General features: G+C 40.6%; 1 protein-coding gene across 1 annotated transcript in view; it reads left to right on the plus strand.

Moving 5' to 3' along the window:
- The window catches only part of LOC145408519 (solute carrier family 60 member 1-like), a 199,313-nt gene extending 184,856 nt beyond the window's left edge, over window positions 1-14,457 (plus strand). Inside the window, exons 9-13 of the mRNA XM_080279251.1 lie at window positions 516-689; window positions 3,724-3,871; window positions 4,519-4,589; window positions 7,971-8,088; window positions 14,231-14,457. Coding sequence (XP_080135377.1) covers window positions 516-689; window positions 3,724-3,871; window positions 4,519-4,589; window positions 7,971-8,088; window positions 14,231-14,457 — 738 coding nt within the window. The remainder of the gene's footprint in view (window positions 1-515; window positions 690-3,723; window positions 3,872-4,518; window positions 4,590-7,970; window positions 8,089-14,230) is intronic.
- The last annotated feature ends 6,888 nt before the right edge of the window (window positions 14,458-21,345 follow it).

Raw genomic sequence — 21,345 nt, forward strand, 5'->3', positions numbered from 1 at the left:
GGGTATGGCAAAAGAAATACATCATAATTTAAGGTGTGTTTGTGTGTGTGTGTGTGTGTGTGTGTGAGAGAGAGAGAGAGAGAGAGAGAGACAGACAGACAGACAGACAGACAGACAGACAGACAGAGACAGAAAAACCGCGTCCCTAGGGAGAGGCGGGAAGAGGGAGGGGGATGGAATAAAAGGATACGTGGCCTGCCTTTGTTTTCCCTGTCACCCGCTACAGAGAGGCAATTGAATCCAGAATGCTGAAAAAAAAAAAAAAAAAAAAAAAAAGGGTATGCCAGTTTTCGGAATATTTTGCAGGAAGTGTTGAAAGAATATTGTCTGGTATTCTTTATATTATTTTTGTTGTAATATTTGTTAGTGTGTTCATTGTATGTATCTTTTGTTGTAATGTCCTTGTCTCTCTCTCTCTCTCTCTCTCTCTCTCTCTCTCTCTCTCTCTCTCTCTCTCTCTCTCTCTCTCTCTCTCTCTCTCTCTCTCACCACCTAACCCTTTCCCATCCTCACAGGCAGGGTACGGCGCCTATGTCTTCAGCTATGCCGTGAAGAGTATAGCGGGGATGAGTAAGAACGAGGCAGCCTACCTTAACGCCTACTTCTGGGGCACCTTTGCGTTTGGCCGCCTTATGTCCATCGGCATCGCTACGAGACTGGCGCCTTCCTTTATGCTGCTTTGTAACATCGTAGGTGTCATTTGTAACTAGCTTTGTAACTCTAACTGTTCACTCTTTTTTATCTAAGTAACTGAATGATCTTTTGTAACTGTCCTCTGTCCACCTTTATAGCAGTTTAGTTTTGTGAATCTTCCTTGTAATCTACCTTTGCAGTCGTTTTTATCTGCGTACTTGCCTCTGTCTACCTATGCTGTTGTTTTATCTTTGTGACTCTTCCCTGTATCTACCTCTACAGTACTTTTATCTGTGTAATTGTCCCCTGTATCTACCCATATAGTTGTTTTTATCTATTTTAACTCTCCCTTATTTCTCTATCTGCAATTGTTCTTTATAACCATCTGCGCATTTTTCTTCCTCATACTCACTGGCATCGCGATCAACCTGACCCATTTTCCTTCCTACTGCCTTGTAACACACGAATAAATATATGTTTTATAAAATGTACGGAGACGTAAAGATAGCACAGTGTTAAAATCATAGGAACTAGGTAAAGGTAATATGCAGAATAGGCAAGTATGATGCAGTAATTACATATAACTCAATCCCTACTTTTTCTTTTTTATGCCATGTTTTTATCCACTGCATGGTTGAGTAATAGTTGTGCCATAATCCTGCAATATTTTTTTTTTTTTTTTGAGTGCCCTGATGCTTAAGTAACTTTTGCACGAAAACTGCGTTTACTGGAGTAAAAAAGAAAAAAAAAAAAAGATGTCCGCGGAGAATGAGATTATAGTGTGATCCTTACATCATCACTGGCTAACCTGCACAGTACTTCCATCTAATTTCTGTGATTTGGGGCACTGTGTCACACCTGCATCTTCATAGAATCTGTTTTTGTACATTTGTTCCAGATTTTTTAAGGGTTTAGGAAGGTACAAAGATCATACCTGCTGCTGAGTGACACCCCCTGCAAGGAAACGAAGGTAATTGGTTGTGCCATTTTAAAGGTGTTCCGTTTTAAGAAAGAAGAAAATGAAAAAATATATCGACATTGATTTTTATTATCTGGGGGTAGTTCATTGTGTTGTTATACCTGATTTATGAGTGGTCTAGGATACAGAAAAGCTCAAAGACTAAGGCTAGATATCTATAAAGGCTTCATATATCTATGTTAGGGAGTTGCAGAGTGTTATTGATTGTTAAGACTTATTGACGGGTTGGCGTTGTCCCTACACAGAGAGGCTGTTGACTCTCTGATAGTGGGTAAACATGTAATTCTTCTGTACTTATCGTATGGTAAGCAAATTATTTTTTCTAACTACCTGTGCTCTCAGTCGCCCCATGTACATAAGCACCGCAGTTAATTTAGCACCCTCCTTGTTAAATACCCGTTTGTAACATTGGGTATTTTTGTATATTTTGTAACAATCCTTGAAATTATCCACTGCAACTACCTTCCTTTCCACGACTAAGCTGACATTTGTTCCTGCTGCCCTGTAACATACTGTGCATCCTTTATAACCGCGCTCTGTAACTCTGTGAGGTAAAGCTGACATGTTATGCACAGAGTGGGTGTAATTTGTGCACCTAACCCCTGACTTAGCTTTATTTTGAGCATTATTCTTAATTTCAACTTTTATTTACACATAATCAGCATTGACTGGGATGTTTTGAATGTGTTATGTACAGGATTCTTTACCATACTTTAAATTTTCATATCGACAGCGAGTGTATGGAGGCGATAGTGCAGATTGTGTACGTGATCCCCTGGGTCGTAATTATGGTGTCCTTTCGTCCCTCTTCATGTTTTTTTCCAAATGCATGTCAGACTGGGAGTTTTCATTTATTTTTTTCACTAATTCACCACAAACTTTGTAAACAGGTTCCTTGAGCAAACAGATAAAGCAGCCTTTCTCCTCGGTTTTAAGCTAGGCCTTTTGAAGGATTTTACAGGGTTATATGAAAGTCCATAAAATAAGTGAAATGGGGCAACGCAAATCCGTAGAGTTTGCCAACTTTTGCCAAGAGGTTTATGCTTTTTGTAAAGACCATTTGCATTTTAATACGAATGCTGGCATTCCTTAATATTGGCTTTTAGTTGACTTATTAATTTAGGGCACATTGTTCCTTGATCTCGCACTTTCCTCTTTCCTCTTCCCAGGTTTCTGAATTCTACTTCACTCCATCTTCAGGTACAAGTAAAGGTCATGATGATGATGTTTTCCCCAGAACCAATATCTAGTAGCTATGATACTTAGGCCTTCATTAAGACACATCCAAGACATCCTGTACAGTGGAAGCCTGCGTCTACCACCCTACCCTTGCCTCCCACTTCCTGCCCCAACATCTTGCTTTTTTTTAACTCTCACCTGTTTTCCTGGTAACCTGATAATCTGCCATTTTCTCAGGTGACTCCAGGTGTGTGTGTGTGTGTGTGTGTGTGTGTGTGTGTGTGTGTGTGTGTGTGTGTGTGTGTGTGTGTGTGTGTGTGTGTTCTCTCAATAATTTCTGCGTGTATAATCCTAACCATAGAGATTTGATATACTTTTACTGAACTATATTTTTAATGCTGTCAACATCCATATTATCATCAGCATATTCTGTGTTTCGGCGACCTTTTCATATATGCATCTTCCTGAATTTTTACTTAATTATTCAAAGCACCTGTTTGATACCTGTCTGACCTCTAATTACTAGGTGTATGACCCTAAACTTGTTCTTTCATTTGCAAGAGTGGGTGTCATCTTGCCTTTGTGTCAGGGCTTCCTCTACGACACAACCTCTCTCTCTCTCTCTCTCTCTCTCTCTCTCTCTCTCTCTCTCTCTCTCTCTCTCTCTCTCTCTCTCTCTCTCTCTCTCCCATCGCTGATCGCACAACTTCAGCATAAACTCTCTAATTTAATCCACTTTCATCCACAGATCTGGCATTTTTCTTGAACGGTGTAAATTTTCACTTGTATAACAAATCCACAACTACGTATCAGAAACTACCCCTGTCTCTTTACCATCTTAGCATTATTCCTTTTTCATATATACCTCTATGGTCATTAATACTGCAATTTTGAGTGTATAAGCATTAATTTTAACCCATTTTGCTACACAGAGCGGGTGTTTCTTTGCCATGGTGTTGATGTTGTCACTGAGGCACAACCACGACGTTCTCTATATTGGAACCTGCATCTTTGGCACCTTCTTATCCTCAGTCTACCCCACCGCCGTCTCCCTCGCTGAGACCTACATCCACGTGACTTGTGAGTAGAGAGAGAGAGAGAGAGAGAGAGAGAGGGATGACAGGGAAAAATATAATGTAGCACAGTAGGGAAGAATGAATGTTTTGTCCTAAGCTGAAATATACTTCCACGTCGCTTGAGAGAGAGAGAGAGAGAGATAGAATGCGAGTGATGTGAGAAAATAAGACAGCATGCCACACTAGGGAAGGGTGAGAGAAAGAATGTTGTGCTGTTAGCTGAAAAATGTATCCACGCCATGTCTGAGACTGTGAGAGAGAGAGAGAGAGAGAGAGAGAGAGAGAGAGAGAGAGAGAGAGAGAGAGAGAGAGAGAGAGTGAGAGAGAGAGAATGGGTAAAGGGGTGACAAAGGTGAAGGGTAAGAGGACCTTGAATAGGGGCATTAAAGTCAACATAATGGCATCAATGGGAGGGGCTGAACAATGGAGAGAGAGAGAGAGAGAGAGAGAGAGAGAGAGAGAGAGAGGAAAACAAAGAACGAATGGAGAGGGTGAGAATTCAGGAAGTGAGACGTGAGATTGTCCGAAAGTTAAGCATGAGACGAACTTGGAGAGAGAGAGAGAGAGAGAGAGAGAGAGAGAGATTGAGAGAGAAAGAGAGAGAGAGAGAAAGAGAGAGAGAGAGAGAGACTAACTCCTTCTCTCTCGCAGCCTCCATCACAAGCGTGCTGGTGGTGACGGCAGCCGCGGGAGAGATGGTCATTCCTGTCATCATAGGTCATGTGAGTATGGCACGCACACAGGTACACGTGCATGGGTTAATACGTACACACAGGTAAATACACAGATAGACGTACATGGGGTTATACGTGCATTCAGACAGGTGCACATGGGGTATACGTACACTCAGGGATATCAAGTTCGCTTCAGTTTATACCTTTCCTCTGTAGGCTAATATTCCTAAGGTGTGAGAGGCTTGATAGGTTTCCCCAGCCATAGACAGAGAGCCATATCAAATACTCTACTTCCTCTTCTTGTCACTTTCCTAATCGGGCCAGTATTATTAGGCTGAGACATGCTTGGTTGTGAGATATCTCTCTGCCCACTGATACAGAAATTTGCCTAATATTTCACTTCATGTTAACTTCGCCCGCTAAAAATATTACTGAGCTGAGAGAGGCTGGGTATGTTTCTCTGCCGTTGCTTGCTTAATATTCCATCCCTTCAGTTTCTTTCTTTCTTTTCCTGGCTAATTTTCCTAAGATAAAAGAGGCGTGGTATGTTTTTCTATCCTTAAGTACAAAAGTTCGCCTAATATTTCACCTCCTCTATTTGTTTCTTTCCTCTCTTGGCTATTATTCCTCAGCTAAGAAAGATTTCCTATGTTACTCTGTCCACGGCTGATTCTCTTTGCTATGGTGAGTCAGGGAGGAAAGTTATCGACATGCCTTAAGTGTAATGCAGACACCGTAGAATAATAGACCAGCTTTTATTTCTGCCTGTACAACTGACTAATTTATGATGGTGTTAAAGTAAAGTAAATAATATATCTTGCTGTAAGTATGCATCGTATTAGGGAGAGAGATTTCATTTCTAGTGATATTAGTAAAAGCAGTAGTTGATTGTGGCAGGATATTTTGAAATTGCTTTGGAGAAGTGTTTAGGGTAAAAATTAGAATACTGTAGTCATTATGCCTCAGTTCACGTACGGAGGAGGAGGCATTAAGTGATTATAGTCTATTTGATTGACCTGTGCACCTGAGACGTGTGGGGCAAGTAGGGTGTGTTTGTTTCGCGGCTGCTGATTAGCTGCCGATGATGTCATTGAAATAAATGCAGGCACATGCTGGAGTGCAACATGCGGACGTGGGTGTACACCGTGGATTGATATTATATTGCAACATTCGGACATAGATGTACACCGTGGGTGGATACAGTGCAAAATGCGGACGTGCGTGTACACTGTGGGTGGATAAATTCTTCAAACGTCACTCATTGTTTTATAAATCTTAATAATCAACTTTAATTTTCTAAAATAAAAGTAAACTTTTAAAGCTAATTTTGACCTCTTTAGCATCGAAAATTATTCCATATTTAAACTGGCTGCTTATATTGCAGACAATTTAAAAATATAAATATATATGTGTTAAAATAAGAAGAGCTGTAGATTTACATCATCGGCGGCTAATCAGCAGCCACGTATCAAACACAGCCTACTCGCCACAGACATCTCAGCTGCACAGGTGAATCAGATAGAATATAGTTTGTCTCTCCGTGCGTGCGTTGGTGCCTGTGTTGGTGCGTGTGTGCGTCCTTAACACTTTTCTAGGTGAGATATCTCCTGAACTCCTTGGCGGATTTCTACCAAAGTTTTGTCACTGATGCAATACGAGGAGATGATGAACTGATTATATCATCTAGGTCAGGGGGTCAAAGGTCAAGGTCATTATGGGGTCGACTTACTTTATCCTTGTGGGCGCGATATGAAGGGACAGTATGAAGAGACAGTATGAAGGGACAGTATGAAGGGACAGTATGAAGGGACAGTATGAAGGGACAGTATGAAGGGACAGTACGAAGGGACAGTATGAAGGGACAGTATGAAGGGACAGTATGAAGGGACAGTATGAAGAGACAGTATGAAGAGACAGTATGAAGGGACAGTATGAAGGGACAGTATGAAGAGACAGTATGAAGGGACAGTATGAAGGGACAGTATGAAGAGACAGTATGAAGGGACAGTATGAAGAGACAGTATGAAGGGACAGTATGAAGGGACAGTAGGCTACGTAGGGACAATATGAAGGAACAGTATAAAGGGACAGTACGAAGGGACAGTATGAAGGGACAGTATGAAGGGACATTATGAAGGAACAGCATGAAGGGACAGTGATACAGTATGGAGGGACAGTATGAAGGGACGATGAACTGGTTAGGTTGGCAAGGTCATGGATTTTGTATGGCGAGTCTTGGCGGAAGCATACCAGGGGACACTTTACGTTGACAGGTCGAGGCCCTATAGTTCCTTGCGTTTTATTTTACTTTAATCTAACCCAGCTTTTTGTTTCCTTTCACAGCATATTTCACGTAACTCAAGGACTGATTAAGGCAGTACTGTAGCTATGTGTCCTTTCCATAGCACTACTTCGTGACTAGCACCATATTCTAGTGTTTCCCTCTTGCCACAACTCAGTATTGAAGACAGAGCTGTCAATTTTAGGTCAAGTTAAAATAAAAAGAATATAGTGACTTGTTGATCTAAAGAGAGAGAGACAGACAGACAGAGGATCCTTTACAAATTCTTCCCTAGGTCCAGTTCTGCTCCTCTCTCCCTCTCTCCACGGAACCTGATGAACAAATGAGATTATGAAAAAGCTGGGGGTGACACGAAACTGAATATTGAAAAAGACGAAAAAAAAAAAAAAAACAAAAAAACAAGAAAATGGGTAAAAAAGTATCATACGAATTGCTTCACATGGAACGCAATCTGAGTTAAGACCTCCGATTTCTCTCTCTCTCTCTCTCTCTCTCTCTCTCTCTCTCTCTCTCTCTCTCTCTCTCTCTCTCTCATTCCAGGCTATCATTAACTCCTAAGCAGAATAATAATCGTGTGGCGGAGACAAGAAATAAAAAAGTAATTAATTAATAAATAAATAAATAATAATGAATAAATAACGTCATAGTGGGCAAGGGTTAATTTAGATTATTTTGAATTCATTGTCTCTGAGGAATCCCCGTAAATCCTAGAGAAATCGCCTGGTGGTATTTAGGATTAGATTAGAGTGTGTCGTGATGTGTAAGGGGATTAACAAAACAGCAACAACAACAACGAATACGAAATCTCAACCTATCTAATTACTACTACTACTACTACTATTACTACCACTACTACAACTACTACTACTACTACTACCACTACTGATGATGATGATGAGGAGGAGGAGGAGCATGATGATGATGCTATTGCGTACTAGTAGTAATAGAAGTAGTAGAAATAGTAGTAGTAGTAGTAGTAGCAGTAGTAGTAGTAATAGTAATAATAATAATAGTAGTAGTAGTAGCAGTAGTAGTAGTAGTAGTAGTAGCAGCAGTAATAGCGGTAGTGGCAAAGATAGATACTAACAATAACACCATCAACAAATCTCCTCTCATGTCACCCTCAGGAGTTCGTACCTTGGGGTCCAGCCAGCGTCCTCATCTCAGGTGTTCTCATGACCCTCGTGAGCTTCGTTATCTACTTCCTCCTTTACCTGGTGGCTCAGACGATCACCAGGCAGTCGTGTGAGTAGCTGATGGGCAGGTGAAGGGGTTCTGTCAGTAGCATAGATTCCATTTTCCTGTTTTATTGATCTGTGTGATTTTCAGATTGTGACACCTCTAATTTTCTGGTTTCGATTGCATATATTCAATTTTCCTTTTCTTTTTATTTATGTGATTTTCTGATTGTGGCACGTGTAATTTTCCTTTTTTGTACATCTTATTGTATTTTTTTGTAATTTTTTTAAATCCCTGATTATCTTATTCTGGTTGCACATGATTCTCTCCCTTTGACTGGCATATATCTGATTTTCCATTTGTATTTCGTAATGTGATTTTCTGATTGCAGATAAATTAATTTTTTGAGCGGCCTTTTTATGGTTTTTCTATTACGTGATTGGCATTTTCATGATTTTTCCTCTCCTGATTGGCATAGATTTCTCTTCTGTAATGGTGTATATGTGGCTTTCTCCCCTCGATTTTGCCATACAGTTTGTTTTGTTTTTCTGATTGCTTTACGTGTGATTATCATTTTTTTTCTTTTTTTTACTGATTAGCATATATCTGATTGCCTCTTCATCTGGTTGGGCCATGTGTGATAGTATTGTAATTTTGCACGTAAGCTATCAATGTTCTGATGAGTAAAGTACGTGTTTGTTTGTTTTTTCTGATTGGCTTGCACGTAATATTCTTCGTCGGAGTGCTCTAGATATGATTTTTATACAATTCTGATTGGCACTCGTCCGATTTTCTATACATCTTCCACAGCCAATTGTCTCCTTTTGAATCCTGTGCTCTGATTTTCACCTTATTGCACTTCACGTCTGATTTCCTTCGCCTCCAGTACGCCTGATTGTCATGTACTGGGTAATATTTTCTGATTTTCTCCTGATCTGTACCACACCTGATTTTCGTGGTCTGATTAGCACACTTGTCCTCACCTGATTATGCTACACTGACGTCCGCATTCTGGTCCTCTCCTGCATACCCCTTTCCATCTCTCTCCCTTTGATATTCTCTTGTATACCCTTTATATTTCTCTCCCTTTGATATTCTGTATACTCATCTCTCTCCCTTTGACTGTATACCCTTTCTATCTCTCTCCCTTTGATATTCCCTGATATACCCTTTATATCTGTCATTATTATTATTATTATTAATTTTTTTTTTTTTGCTTTCACTTTCATTGTTATCATTCTTATTATTAATTATTATTATTATGAATATTATTATTATTATTATTATTATTATTATTATTATTATTATTATTATTGTTGTTATTTTTATTTTTAATATTATTATTATTATTAATTGTTATTATTATTAGCCCATTATTATTATTACTGTTATTATTATTATTATTATTATTATTATTATTATAACTATCATTATTACTAATTATTATTATTATACAAGCCGAGATCCATGTATACCATACCATATAAACTAGTCAGGAAGGGATGCTACACTCTTTTCACTTTGACTTGGCCTAAAATTGCCGTCTTTCCATTTTCTATCTGTACAATAAATTTACACTCAAATATGGTGCTAGTCACGATGAAGTGCTGTGGGTAGGATGTAGAATCATGCTATTTCTCTGGCACTGAGCTACGTGAAATAAGGTGCAAAAGGACGAAAATCTGAGCCAACTTACGGTGCAAGGACCGTAGTAAGCATTGTCACCCCACGAGAATATTATAAGTTTCTCTCTCTCTCTCTCTCTCTCTCTCTCTCTCTCTCTCTCTCTCTCTCTCTCTCTCTCTCTCTCTCTCTCTTTCACGTGATTTTCTTCTGACACATTTCACAGCCTCCTTTCTTATATTTTTTTTTTCCACATTTCTCTCTTCCCTTCTTGCGAAATTTCTCTCCCATGTTTGGCTAACGTGATTCGATCTTACCCATACTAGTAATAATTATAGGGAACTTATGACTGGTAAAATATATGGTAGAATACTCATTGATAGGGTTAGGCATATGACAGAGGAGCTAGTTGGAGAAGAACAAGGGGGATTTAGGAAGGGAAAAGGGTGTGTAGATCAGATATTTGTTCTAATATGTTTAGTGGAGAAGTATCTAGAGAAGGGAAGGAAAGTGTATGCTGCCTTCATGGACTTGGAGAAAGCTTATGACAGAATAGATAGGCAAGGTATGTGGAAGGTATTAAGAATATATGGAGTGGAGGGGAAATTGTTGAGTGCTGTGAAGAGTATGTATGAGGGAGCTAGGGCTACGGTGCGAGTGGATGGTGAGCTGAGTGAGTTCTTTGATCTCAATGTGGGACTGAAACAGGGGTGTGTAATGTCTCCATGGCTGTTTAATATATATATGGATGGGGTCGTAAAGGAGGTACAAGGTAGGGCAGTGGATGTGGGGGTGGCCCTAACGAATGAGGGTGAGATTTGGAAGCTTCCGGTGTTGCTGTTTGCTGATGATACAGTATTGTTGAGTGAAGATGAATGGGAGTTGCAAGGTTTGGTGAATGAATTTGGGACAGTGTGTAGGAGGAGGAAGCTGAAAGTTAATGTAAACAAAAGTAAAGTTATGGTGTTTGAGAGGAATGAAGTCACAGAGTGTGCAGTGAGGTTGGATGGTGAGGATATGGAGAATGTGAGTGCATTCAAGTACTTGGGTAGTGTGATGAGTAAGGATGGAACTTTGGGGGATGAAGTGCGTGAAAGGGTACAGCAGGGAAGGAAGGTTGTAGGCATGCTGAAAGCAGTGATGAGAAATAGGGAAGTGAGTATGGAAGTTAAGAAGTCTCTGCATGATGGTATTGTGATCCCTACCCTGACGTATGGAAGCGAGGCGTGGACCTTGCAAGAGGGGAACAAGTCAAGAGTGAGAGCAGTGGAAATGAGTTACTTGAGAGGAGCATGTGGAGTGACATGGAGGGACAGGTTGACGAATGAAGAAGTGAAGGAACGTTGTGGGGTAGATGTGGATGTGGTTGAAAAGATTAGGAGAAATACACTGAGGTGGTTTGGACATGTGGAGAGGATGGAGAGTGAAAGACTGACTAAGAGGGTGTATGTGGGTGAGGTGGAGGGAGGGAGAGGGAGGGGTAGACCGAGGATGAGGTGGAGGGATGGAGTTGAGAGGTATATGAGGGAGGGGGGGGTGAGTTGGGGGGAGGGGAGTCAAATGGTGGGTGACAGAGTGACTTGGAGGCGTTTTGTCTGCGGCCACCCTTTGCGGGATTAGGGCGTCGGGCTATAGATAGATAGATAGATAGATGTCTATATTAAATTATACGAGTTTCATTTTGTTCATATGCATCATACTTTTACCCATTTCAGACGAGTCGCTCCCGAAAAGTAGGAAAAAGCAACATCATATATTCAAATTCAGGGTGATATTCTTAAGCTTGAAATCGCAGTGTGGAGTGCATACCCCCGATTCATTAATGTCATTTTTGGAAAGCCTGTGGTTATGACGTATGGTTAGCCTGCATCCCGCATTACAGGGTGCAGTTAGCAATAATATAGGAAGGCTAAATATGCTCCAGCTCTGACCCACTTGCGTCAGAAGTTATCATAAAAGGGGAAAGTTTGCATTCCACTTCGCAGTTTAGCTACACTCCCATCAGCTTCACTTCAGAATAATTGTTTACACCAAAGAAAGTTTGATCTCTGCATCACTAGGCCCAGGTGGTTATGGTTTACGTCCTGCTTGGTGTACATAATTAGCTACGAATCAACCTCCATAAGCCCTTCTGTCCCCTCCTTGGATTTCCCCCTTCCTGTCTCTGTCTCTACATCAACTAGGCCTATCAATTTCACGTCACACATTACGCCTGATGCCATAGTTACTCGTATTGTTTCATTTTTACCACTATCAGACGATTTTCTTCAGGTCAAAAACTCCCCAGTAGTGACGAGTTTAATGAAGGCTACATCTTACTCCACCAATTCGAAAGTCTGTCCTAAACTGAATATAATCATCTGGAGATAACAATATGAACAATGTGTCATCAGAGTGAGGTAATTTTCACGCATTTCCCGTCCCCGAATTCTGCGTCTACTTCCACACCTCTCCCACACCGTATAATTTCTCTGTCTAAATCATCTCATACTAAGTTATCTCATCCCACTTTATTACCAACGCCACCACCATTTTCCGTCTCCTTGCATTTAGGGACCACACCTCACAGCCACACAGCACTGTTGGCACCATTATTCTTGCTAAGTACCCATCTCCCTCTGAACTGACGCTAATTTTTCTCCCCACATACGGTTCAACTCTCTCAATATTTTCGCTTCTTCACATCAACTCTCTCGCTAGTTTCACCTCTTCACATCAACTCTTTTGCTAGTTTCGCTTCTTCACATCAACTCTCTCGCTATTTTCTCCTCTTCTCATCAACTCTCTCGCTAGTTTCGCTTCTTCACATGTCCAGTAGCTTGTTTTACGTTGTTTACTTTCATCTTTTGTCATGTTTACCCTCAAATACTTAAATCACCGCACTTCATCCATCTCTTCCCCATTTAAACCAACTCCCATTTCACTGAGCTCTTTCAGCTGCGTCTCATCACCCTGCCTAGTCTCATATTTGCACTTAGTTTCCTCCTCTCTTACACACTGATCCCAACTGTTAATATTAGCCATTAGAGACTGCGACCAATACTGTACAAATTACCACCTAAAAACAGCGACAGATTTCATTCCCGCTTTCTTCCTCTTCCGCCCCCCGAGTCCATCAATTTCCTGACAACCCTAAGCCATTCATTTCCTATTCATAATCCCTCATCCATCATTTTCCTACCCACTGTCCTCATACCTAACCTGCCCTACCCTACCCTAACCAATACCTTACACTACCCTACCATACCCTACCCTACCCAACCCTAAAAAATACCCTGCCCTGCCCTACCCTCCCCTCCCCTCCCCTACCCTACCCTACCCTACCCTACCCTACCCTACCTTACCCTTCCCTTCCCTTCCCCTCCCCCCCTTCCCTACCCTACCCTAACCTACCCTACCCTACATTACCCCACCCAACCTTACCCTACCCTACCCTAAAAAATACCCTGCCGTATCCTATCCCACCCTACCCTAAAAAATACCCTGCCGTATCCTACCCTACCCTACCCTACCCTACCCTACATTACCTCACCCATCCCTACCCTACCCAACCCTGAAAAATACCCTGCCCTATTCTACCCTACCCTACTCTACCCTACCCTACCCTACCCTACCCTACCCTACCCTACCCTACCCTACCCTACCCTACATTACCCCACCCAACCCTACCCTACCTTACCCTAAAAAATATCCTACCCTACCCTACCCTAAAAAATACCCCGCCGTATCCTACCCTACCCTACCCTACCCTACCCTACCCTAAAAAATACCCTACCCTACCCTACCCTACCCTACCCAACCCTACCCTACCCTACCCTACTCTACCCTACCCTAATAAGACTGACCACAGTATAATCTCACATACTGTAAGTACGAAGGAAAGCAAACAGCAACAGGCCTTGAGTTCCTTTCGAGGCTGTAGGGGAGAATACTGTGACTATAATTCTGGCAGTAGAAGATAAGAGGAGAGCAAGAAATGGCCTAAGCTCTCCACTCACTTACCCAACCCACTCACACTCACTGCACCCACCCACTCACTCACCCACCCCACTCACTGCACTCCACCCTCCTACCCCACTCACTTCTCTCCATCCATCCACCCACACCACTCAATTCTCTCCACCCACCCACCCATCCCACTCACTCCTTTCCACCCACCCACCCATCCACTCACACTCACTGCACTCCACCCACTCACCCACCCACCCAACCCACTCTCCTCTCTTTACCCACCCAATGCACTCATTTCTCTCCACTCATCCACCCACCCCTCTCACTCCTCTCTGTCCACCAACCCATCCCACTCACTCCTCTCCACCCACCCACCCACCCCACTCCTCTCCACCCACCCACCCACCCACCCCACTCCTCTCCACCCACCCACCCACCCACCCACCCCACTCAATTCTCTCCACCCACCCACCCCACTCACTCCTCAACACCCACCCACCCACCCCAGTCACTCCTCTCCATCCACCAACTCACCCCACTCACTTCACCCCTCTCCACCTACCTACCCCTCTCAGTTCTCTCCACCCATCCACCCACCAATCCACCCAACTAATCCACACGCTTCCACCCGCAGCGGAGCAGAACCTGGTGACCCGACTGAAGGCTTTACTGCTTCGCGTGGGTAAGCGTGGGGACATTGAAGAGGACACAGGTCTCATGAAGCACCACGTTCGATACTACACGAGGATGAGAAGCAGGGCATCCGAATCCTCCCTGGGCGACGATTCGAGTCCTGTAGAAGGCGAAGGGGACAAGGACGAGAAAGAAGGGAAGGATGTGGAGATCTCACCTGCTGATTAGAAAGGTGATAGGGAATAAGGGAGGGAGGACAGTAGGAAGAAGAGGAGGAGGGAAGAAAGGTAAGAAGGAAGGAAAAAAGGAAGGAAAGGAAGAAAGGTAAGAAGGAAGGAAAAAAGGAAGGACAGGAAGAAAGGAAGGAACGAACGAAAGAAGGAAAGAAGGAGGGAAGGTAAGAAGTAAGGAAGAAAGGTCGGTAGGATGAAAGGTTGGAAGGAAAGAAGGTTGGAAGGTTGCACAGAATACAAAAAGGAAGGAAAGGAGGAAGGAAGGTGGGCAGCAGGAAGGGAGGTAGGAAGTGAGGAAGGAAGGAAAGGAAGGATAGAACGTAGAAAGCAAGGAAGAAAGGAATGAACGAAGGAGGGAAGGTAAGAAGTAAGGAAGAAAGGTCGGAAGGAAAGAAGGTTGGAGAGTTAGAAAGAATACAAAAAGGAAGGAAAGGAGGAAGGAAGGTAGGAAATGAGGAAGAAAGGAAAAGAGGGAAGGAAGGAAGGAAGGTAGGAAGGAAGGAAGGAAGAAAGAAAAAGCGAGGAGTTATTAAAGTCGAAGATGACTGGAATACCATAGAGAGAGAAACAGAAAAAGGAAAAGTGAATGAATTTGTCAACAATCAGAATTATGACGAAAAATATATATATAAACTAGAAACAGCGAAAAGCAGTGATTTTGACAACAAGTTAATATCCTAGAGAGAAAAGGTGACAAAAAAAAAAAAAAAAGATGAAGAAGGAAGAGGAAGGAGGAAGAGGAAGAGGAAGGAGGAAGAGGAAGAAGGAAGAGGAAGAGGAAAGTAATGTAGAGATTTCGCAGGCAAAGTTGTATTCAAATCTGGGGACGGTTTGATTCTCCAAGAGGGTAAAGAGATCAGAGAGGAGGTTGGGTAGATTAAGAGGGTGAAGGTGTGTGTGTGTGTGTGTGTGTGTGTGTGTGTGTGTGTGTGTGTGTGTGTGTGTGTGTGTAATTGTAAGCAGATTGAATGACAATAAACATGGTGATGATTTGAGAGACAGACAGACAGACAGGCAGAGAGAGAGAGAGACACACACACACACACACACACACACACACACACACACACACAAACTTACCATCCTTACAAGCACTTCCATAACCCTTTCAGTACCGTGATGTTTGGTATTTATTCCTGCCTTTCCCAGACGGTTTCCCTCAGCTTGCGAGAGGCCTTAAGAACGGGAGGGGTTAGAGGCTGCCAACCTCTCTCCAACCCCTTCAGCACGAGGGGGATTTCCCAGGCTGAATAAAATCGTCTGTCAGTTGAAGGATTGGAATTAAATGTATGGTGTCGTGCTGAAGAGGTTAACTTCTGTTCTTCCTGTAATTATTAGTGTAAATAGTAGTGATAATAATAATAATAATAATAATAATAATAATAATAATAATAATAATAATGATGATAATGATAATGAAGGTAATAATAATAATAATAATAATAATAATAATAATAATAATAACAATAATAATAATAACAACAATAACAACAACAACAACAATAATAATAATAATAATAATAATAGTAATAATAGTTAATAACAATAATTATAACCTTTAAGTGCTCTAGAAAAATAAAAAGATATTTTTTAAGAACGCAAAAATAAGAGAATATTTTAATTAGCTTAGAATAATTGCAGAAATAAATTATGGACAGAATTTAGTTGCGAGCATACCTACTCAAGGATATTTTATTGTTATTATTATTATTATTATTATTATTATTATTATATTTATTTATTTATTTATTTATACATGTTATACTCTGGCCATAAATACACGACAATATTTTTACTTTATAAATTATATTCAATGCAGTTACCCTTAATATCACCCTACTTTGAATATATATTTTACTTCAATCACTCCAAAGGCTATTCTCTGCTGTTCTTTCTCCCTCCAGACGATTTTATTCAGCACAGGGAAAAAATCTACCTGTGAAAGAGTTAATTAATTTCACACCTGACCCCTCCATTTAAAATCTATCCTACCATTGTCTAGAAAAAAGTTTGGCCATGTGGAGAGGATGGAGAGCGAGAGACTAACGAGGAGAGTGTACGTAAGTGAGGTGGTGGAGGGGTGAGGGACGGGTAGGCTGAGGATGAGGTTGAGGGATGGAGTGGAAAGGTATGTGAGAGAGAAATGGGTGTGAGCTGGGGGGAGGACAACGAAATGGTGGGGGACAGGGCGTCATGGAGGCGATTTGTTTGTGGCCACCCATTACGGGATTAAGGCGTCTGGCAATAGATAGAGAGATAGAAGAAATGACAAAAAAATAGTGACCAAAATGAAGAGCTTAAAGAAATCAGTCTATCTCTCTCTCTCTCTCTCTCTCTCTCCTAAAGACATATAGTATCAGTAGGTTGTTCTCTCTGCTATAACTAATTCTTCTTCAATATTATAAGGTATATAATCAGTAACTCTGTCAACATCTCCCGTTTTCCTTTGCCAACATCTCCCGTTTTCTGCCAACATCTCCCGTTTTTCTCTGCCAACATCTCCCGTTTTCTGCCAACAACTCCCTTTTTCTTGTGTGTGTGTGTGTGTGTGTGTGTGTGTGTGTGTGTGTGTGTGTTTCAGTATCTCCGTAGGTAAGCACAAAGGCTAGAGGGAAGTCAAATCATCCCTTCCTCAGTGATGTGTGTGTGTGTGTGTGTATGTGATGCAAAATTCCTACATAGACCTAAATAACACACAAGAAATTATTAAACTTTACCATACAGGATAAATCGCTAAGGGAAAGGTGTTAAGAGCTTTCCAGAGTTGATAATAATATAAATCAGTGTATCTTCAGTCCAATGGGAATATAGATCTTAGGAGTAATATTTTAGACACATTTCACTCAAACTTGGTCTAAAATTGCCTTCACGCCATCTAGAATGCTGAGTTGTAAAATACATGAACTTTAGAATACGGTGCCAGTCACGAAGAAGTGTTATGAAAAAGATGCAGAGAGACAGTATTGATTTTTCTGCCACTGAGCTACGTGAAATAAGCTGCAAACGGACGAAAATCTGGGCCAAAAGGAAAAGAATAATAGTCACGAAGAAGTGTTATGAAAAAGATATAGAGCCATAGTATTGTTTTTTTCTGCCGCTGAGCGACGTGAAATAAGCTGCAAACGGACGAAAATCTGGGCCAAGAGGAAAAGAATGATAGTCACGTAGAATTGTCATGAAAAAGATGTAGAGCCATAGTATTATCTTATTTTGCCTTGTAGCTACGTAAAATAAGCTCCAAAAGGACGAAAATCTGGGCCAAGTTATAGTGAGAGGACTGTAGTTAAGATTATGAATGCAAATGCGTCTATCTGTCTATTGCCAGACGCCTTAATCCCGTAAGGGCTGGCCACAAAAAAAATCGCCTCTATGTCGCCGGGTCCCCTGCCATTTCACTGCCCTGCTCCCAGCTCACACCCCCCTCTCTCATATACCCCTCCATCTCATCCTTGGCCTCCCCCTCTCCCTCTCCCCCTCTACCTCACTCAAGTACACTCTCCTCGTCAGTCTCTCACTCTCCATCAAATGCGTGTAGAGAGAAATTGTAATGTAGTGAATAGTCCTGATGGTATACTAGCAGATTAGGGTGGTACTGTCGAAGCTATTTATGATTTACAGGATGATCAGCGACAGTAAACTCTTTGCCTGTCTTACGTGCTCCCGTCAACACTACTTCCTGTCAGCGAGAGGAAAACTGTCATGGCTGTCGTCTGTTTTGGGGACAAGAATAAAGGAGGAAAATAGGAAAAAATAGCAGAAAATAGTAGAAAATATCCATGCCTCCAGTTCTTGATGCGAAAAAATATATATATATATCACACTTACAACACGGGCTCATATTCTCCCTAACGTCTCTACCTAAGCGATTTATTTTATTTTTTATTCCTTACAATCCTCTTGTGTTATTTAAATCATACACTGCATAAATTACATACGAAACTACAGTCAGGCACATCCAAAAATAAATCGGTACGGAAGGGGTGTTAAGCTACCTAACCACACGGGAATACCAGCATTACTGCACTTTTTTCACTTTAACTTGGCCTAAAATTGCCATCCCTCCATCTTGAACACCTAGGTGTGACAAAAGATTAACACCTGGGTATGATGCTAGTCACGAAGAAGAGCAGGTGTATTGTCTCCGCCCACTGAGCTACGGAGAATAACTTGCAAGAGGACGAAAATCTGGGCCAAGTTAAGGTGAAAGAAGTGTGGTGAATATTTGGTGTGAAGACCATCAGGGATATATGGAGGTGAGTAGGGAGGATGTGTCATATTAATTACAACACAAAAAATTGAATGATGGCTCCCAGTCAAATTAATGCGCTGTTGTTATTATTATTATTATTATTATTATTATTATTAGTTATTATTATTATTATTATTATTATTATATTATCATTATTATTATTATATTATTATTATTATTATTATTATTGTTATTATTTGTTATTATTATTAGTTATTATTATTATTATTATTATTATTATTATTATTATTGTTGTTGTTGTTGTTATCATTATTATTATTATTATTATATTATCATTATATTATTATTATTATTACTGTTATTATTATTATTATTATTATTATTATTATTATTATTGTTATTATTTTTATTATTATTATTATTATTATTATTACCATTATTATTATTATTATTATTATTATAGTTGTTGTTGTTGTTCTTATTACCATTATTATTATTATTATTATTATTATCATCATCATCATCATCATCAGGATTATTATTATTTAGGAAGGACAATCTTGGGAGCTTCTTGTCTTAGCTTCATCTTCCTTGCACTATAAAAAGGCCCGTCTGGTACCTGTAATAGTCCATGTGGAGAGGATGGAGGGTGAAAGACTGACGAAGAGAGTGTATGTGAGTGAGGTGGAGGGGGGAAGAGGGAGGGGGAGGCCGAGGATGAGATGGAGGGATGGGGTGGAGAGGTATATGAGAGAGAGGGGTGTGAGTTGGGAGCAGGGCAGTGAAATGGCGGGGGACAGGGCGACTTGGAGGCGATTTGTTTGTGGCCACCCCAAACGAGATTGAGGCGTCTGGCAATAGATAGATAGATAGATAGATAATAATACTGGAGTTACTATCATATTTAATAGTCTCTTTTTCAAGGTGTGAGCAAGGGCAGAAAAATATCATAATGTAATGCTAAAGAATGGGTACTTGGAAAGGCTGGCGCTGCAGACTTTTTACTCACCCTCTCCCCCCCTTTTCCACCTCCTAAATCCGCCACCCAAAACGATACCTGTGAAGCAAATATAGATCTACTGTATCTAAATTTTTATCTGTTTTCCCTGACGCTTCATCCTGTGAGGGGCGGCCTTCAAAACGTAATTCTTAGCACCGTCACTCTGAAAATTTAGCCCGTATGTTTAAACCTGAAATTGCGATGTGAGATACAAGCTCCTTTTTTTAAGCGATTTTTTAACGTATTTGGCGATGATGGAACTATTTCGGCCTTCCCTTATGGCTGCTAACTGCATTCTGTAATAAGGGATGCAGGCTAACCGTACATAATAACTACAGGCTTTCTATAAATGACCGTCAGACATTAGGGGTATGCACTCCACCCTGCGATTTAGAATTTCAGTAGCGGACCTTTACAACCCTGTCTGTTTTTTTTAAAGGAGAAGAGTTAGACTTATTAAAATCCCTGGGTAAAATCATACGGATAGGGTTTTGTCATTTTGTGCCTTGTTATGTCGTTAATTTGTGTTGGACTGATTTATTGTGATTTATGGTAAACGTTATGTATGTTTATTTATATTTTTATTTATATGCTTGTCGCCCTGTATGATCTTCCTATCTAATGTCTCTTTATTACTACCATTATCGTTATCATTAATTTATCAAGCTTTCCTTATCTGAAAATGTTATAACTTTTTTTATTATCATAAATGTCATTAAGATTATAGTCATTATTAGCCATGTTATGGAAATGAGTATGGTGGTAAATTTGTTTTTGCCTTGCGGTTATTTCAGTAATTAATGTCGTACCTTTTTTTTTATTACTTGTTATTATTAATTCAGTCCGATGCTTCTCTGTCTGAAATACAGTATTTCGTTTTCTTTGGAAATATCAGTACAGAATTTCATCCATACAATCGCACAAAAAAATATATATATATAGGACTCTGCTTGCCATCTTAGAGAGAGAGAGAGAGAGAGAGAGAGAGAGAGAGAGAGAGAGAGAGTTCCCCAGACATAACAAATAAAAATTTTGCTGAGAGTAGGAATTAGGGCAGCCGTTTTTTCAAAAATATTTTAGCTAGATTCATGTTTTCTATGCATGATGAATTTTAAGTGGAAGTGGAAACTCGTCTATTTTTTCACCTTAGTTAGGCAGGTAGAATTATTTGTGCATAGAGACTGATGTAGGTGCGTCAGTATTAATATTCGTGTGTGTGTGTGTGTGTGTGTGTGTGTGTGTGTGTGTGTGTGTGCTACCTTACCTTCAATAACTTCATCTATAGCAATAACTGGAGAGAGAGAGAGAGAGAGAGAGAGAGAGAGAGAGAGGGGGAAGGAAGGGGGTGCATTAACTCCTAAGTGTTGTATTCGACCACTTAAACAACTAATAATCTAAGTAATAAGTGCACACCAAATGGACCACTAGATTACTGTAGATTCACAACTTAACGCTTTTAGCATCTCACACTTTATGCTCAGCTAAAAATACAAAGCTAACAAGAGTACTGTGTTCTTAGCTTTAATATAGTACCTGTCTAATTGTTCACCTGATCTAAGCTAAAGGCTCTTTGTTGTTCATAATCTCGGCTAAAAATCACTAGGAAACAGATGGATGATTTTTAAGTCTGGTTATTTTTTTTTTTTTTTTCATTTTTTTAGAACTACGCTACT

This window comes from Coenobita brevimanus, chromosome 77, assembly GCF_032717465.1.
Source record: "Coenobita brevimanus isolate Jiangsu-jjx chromosome 77, ASM3271746v2, whole genome shotgun sequence".
NCBI classification, from domain to species: Eukaryota; Metazoa; Arthropoda; class Malacostraca; order Decapoda; family Coenobitidae; genus Coenobita; species Coenobita brevimanus.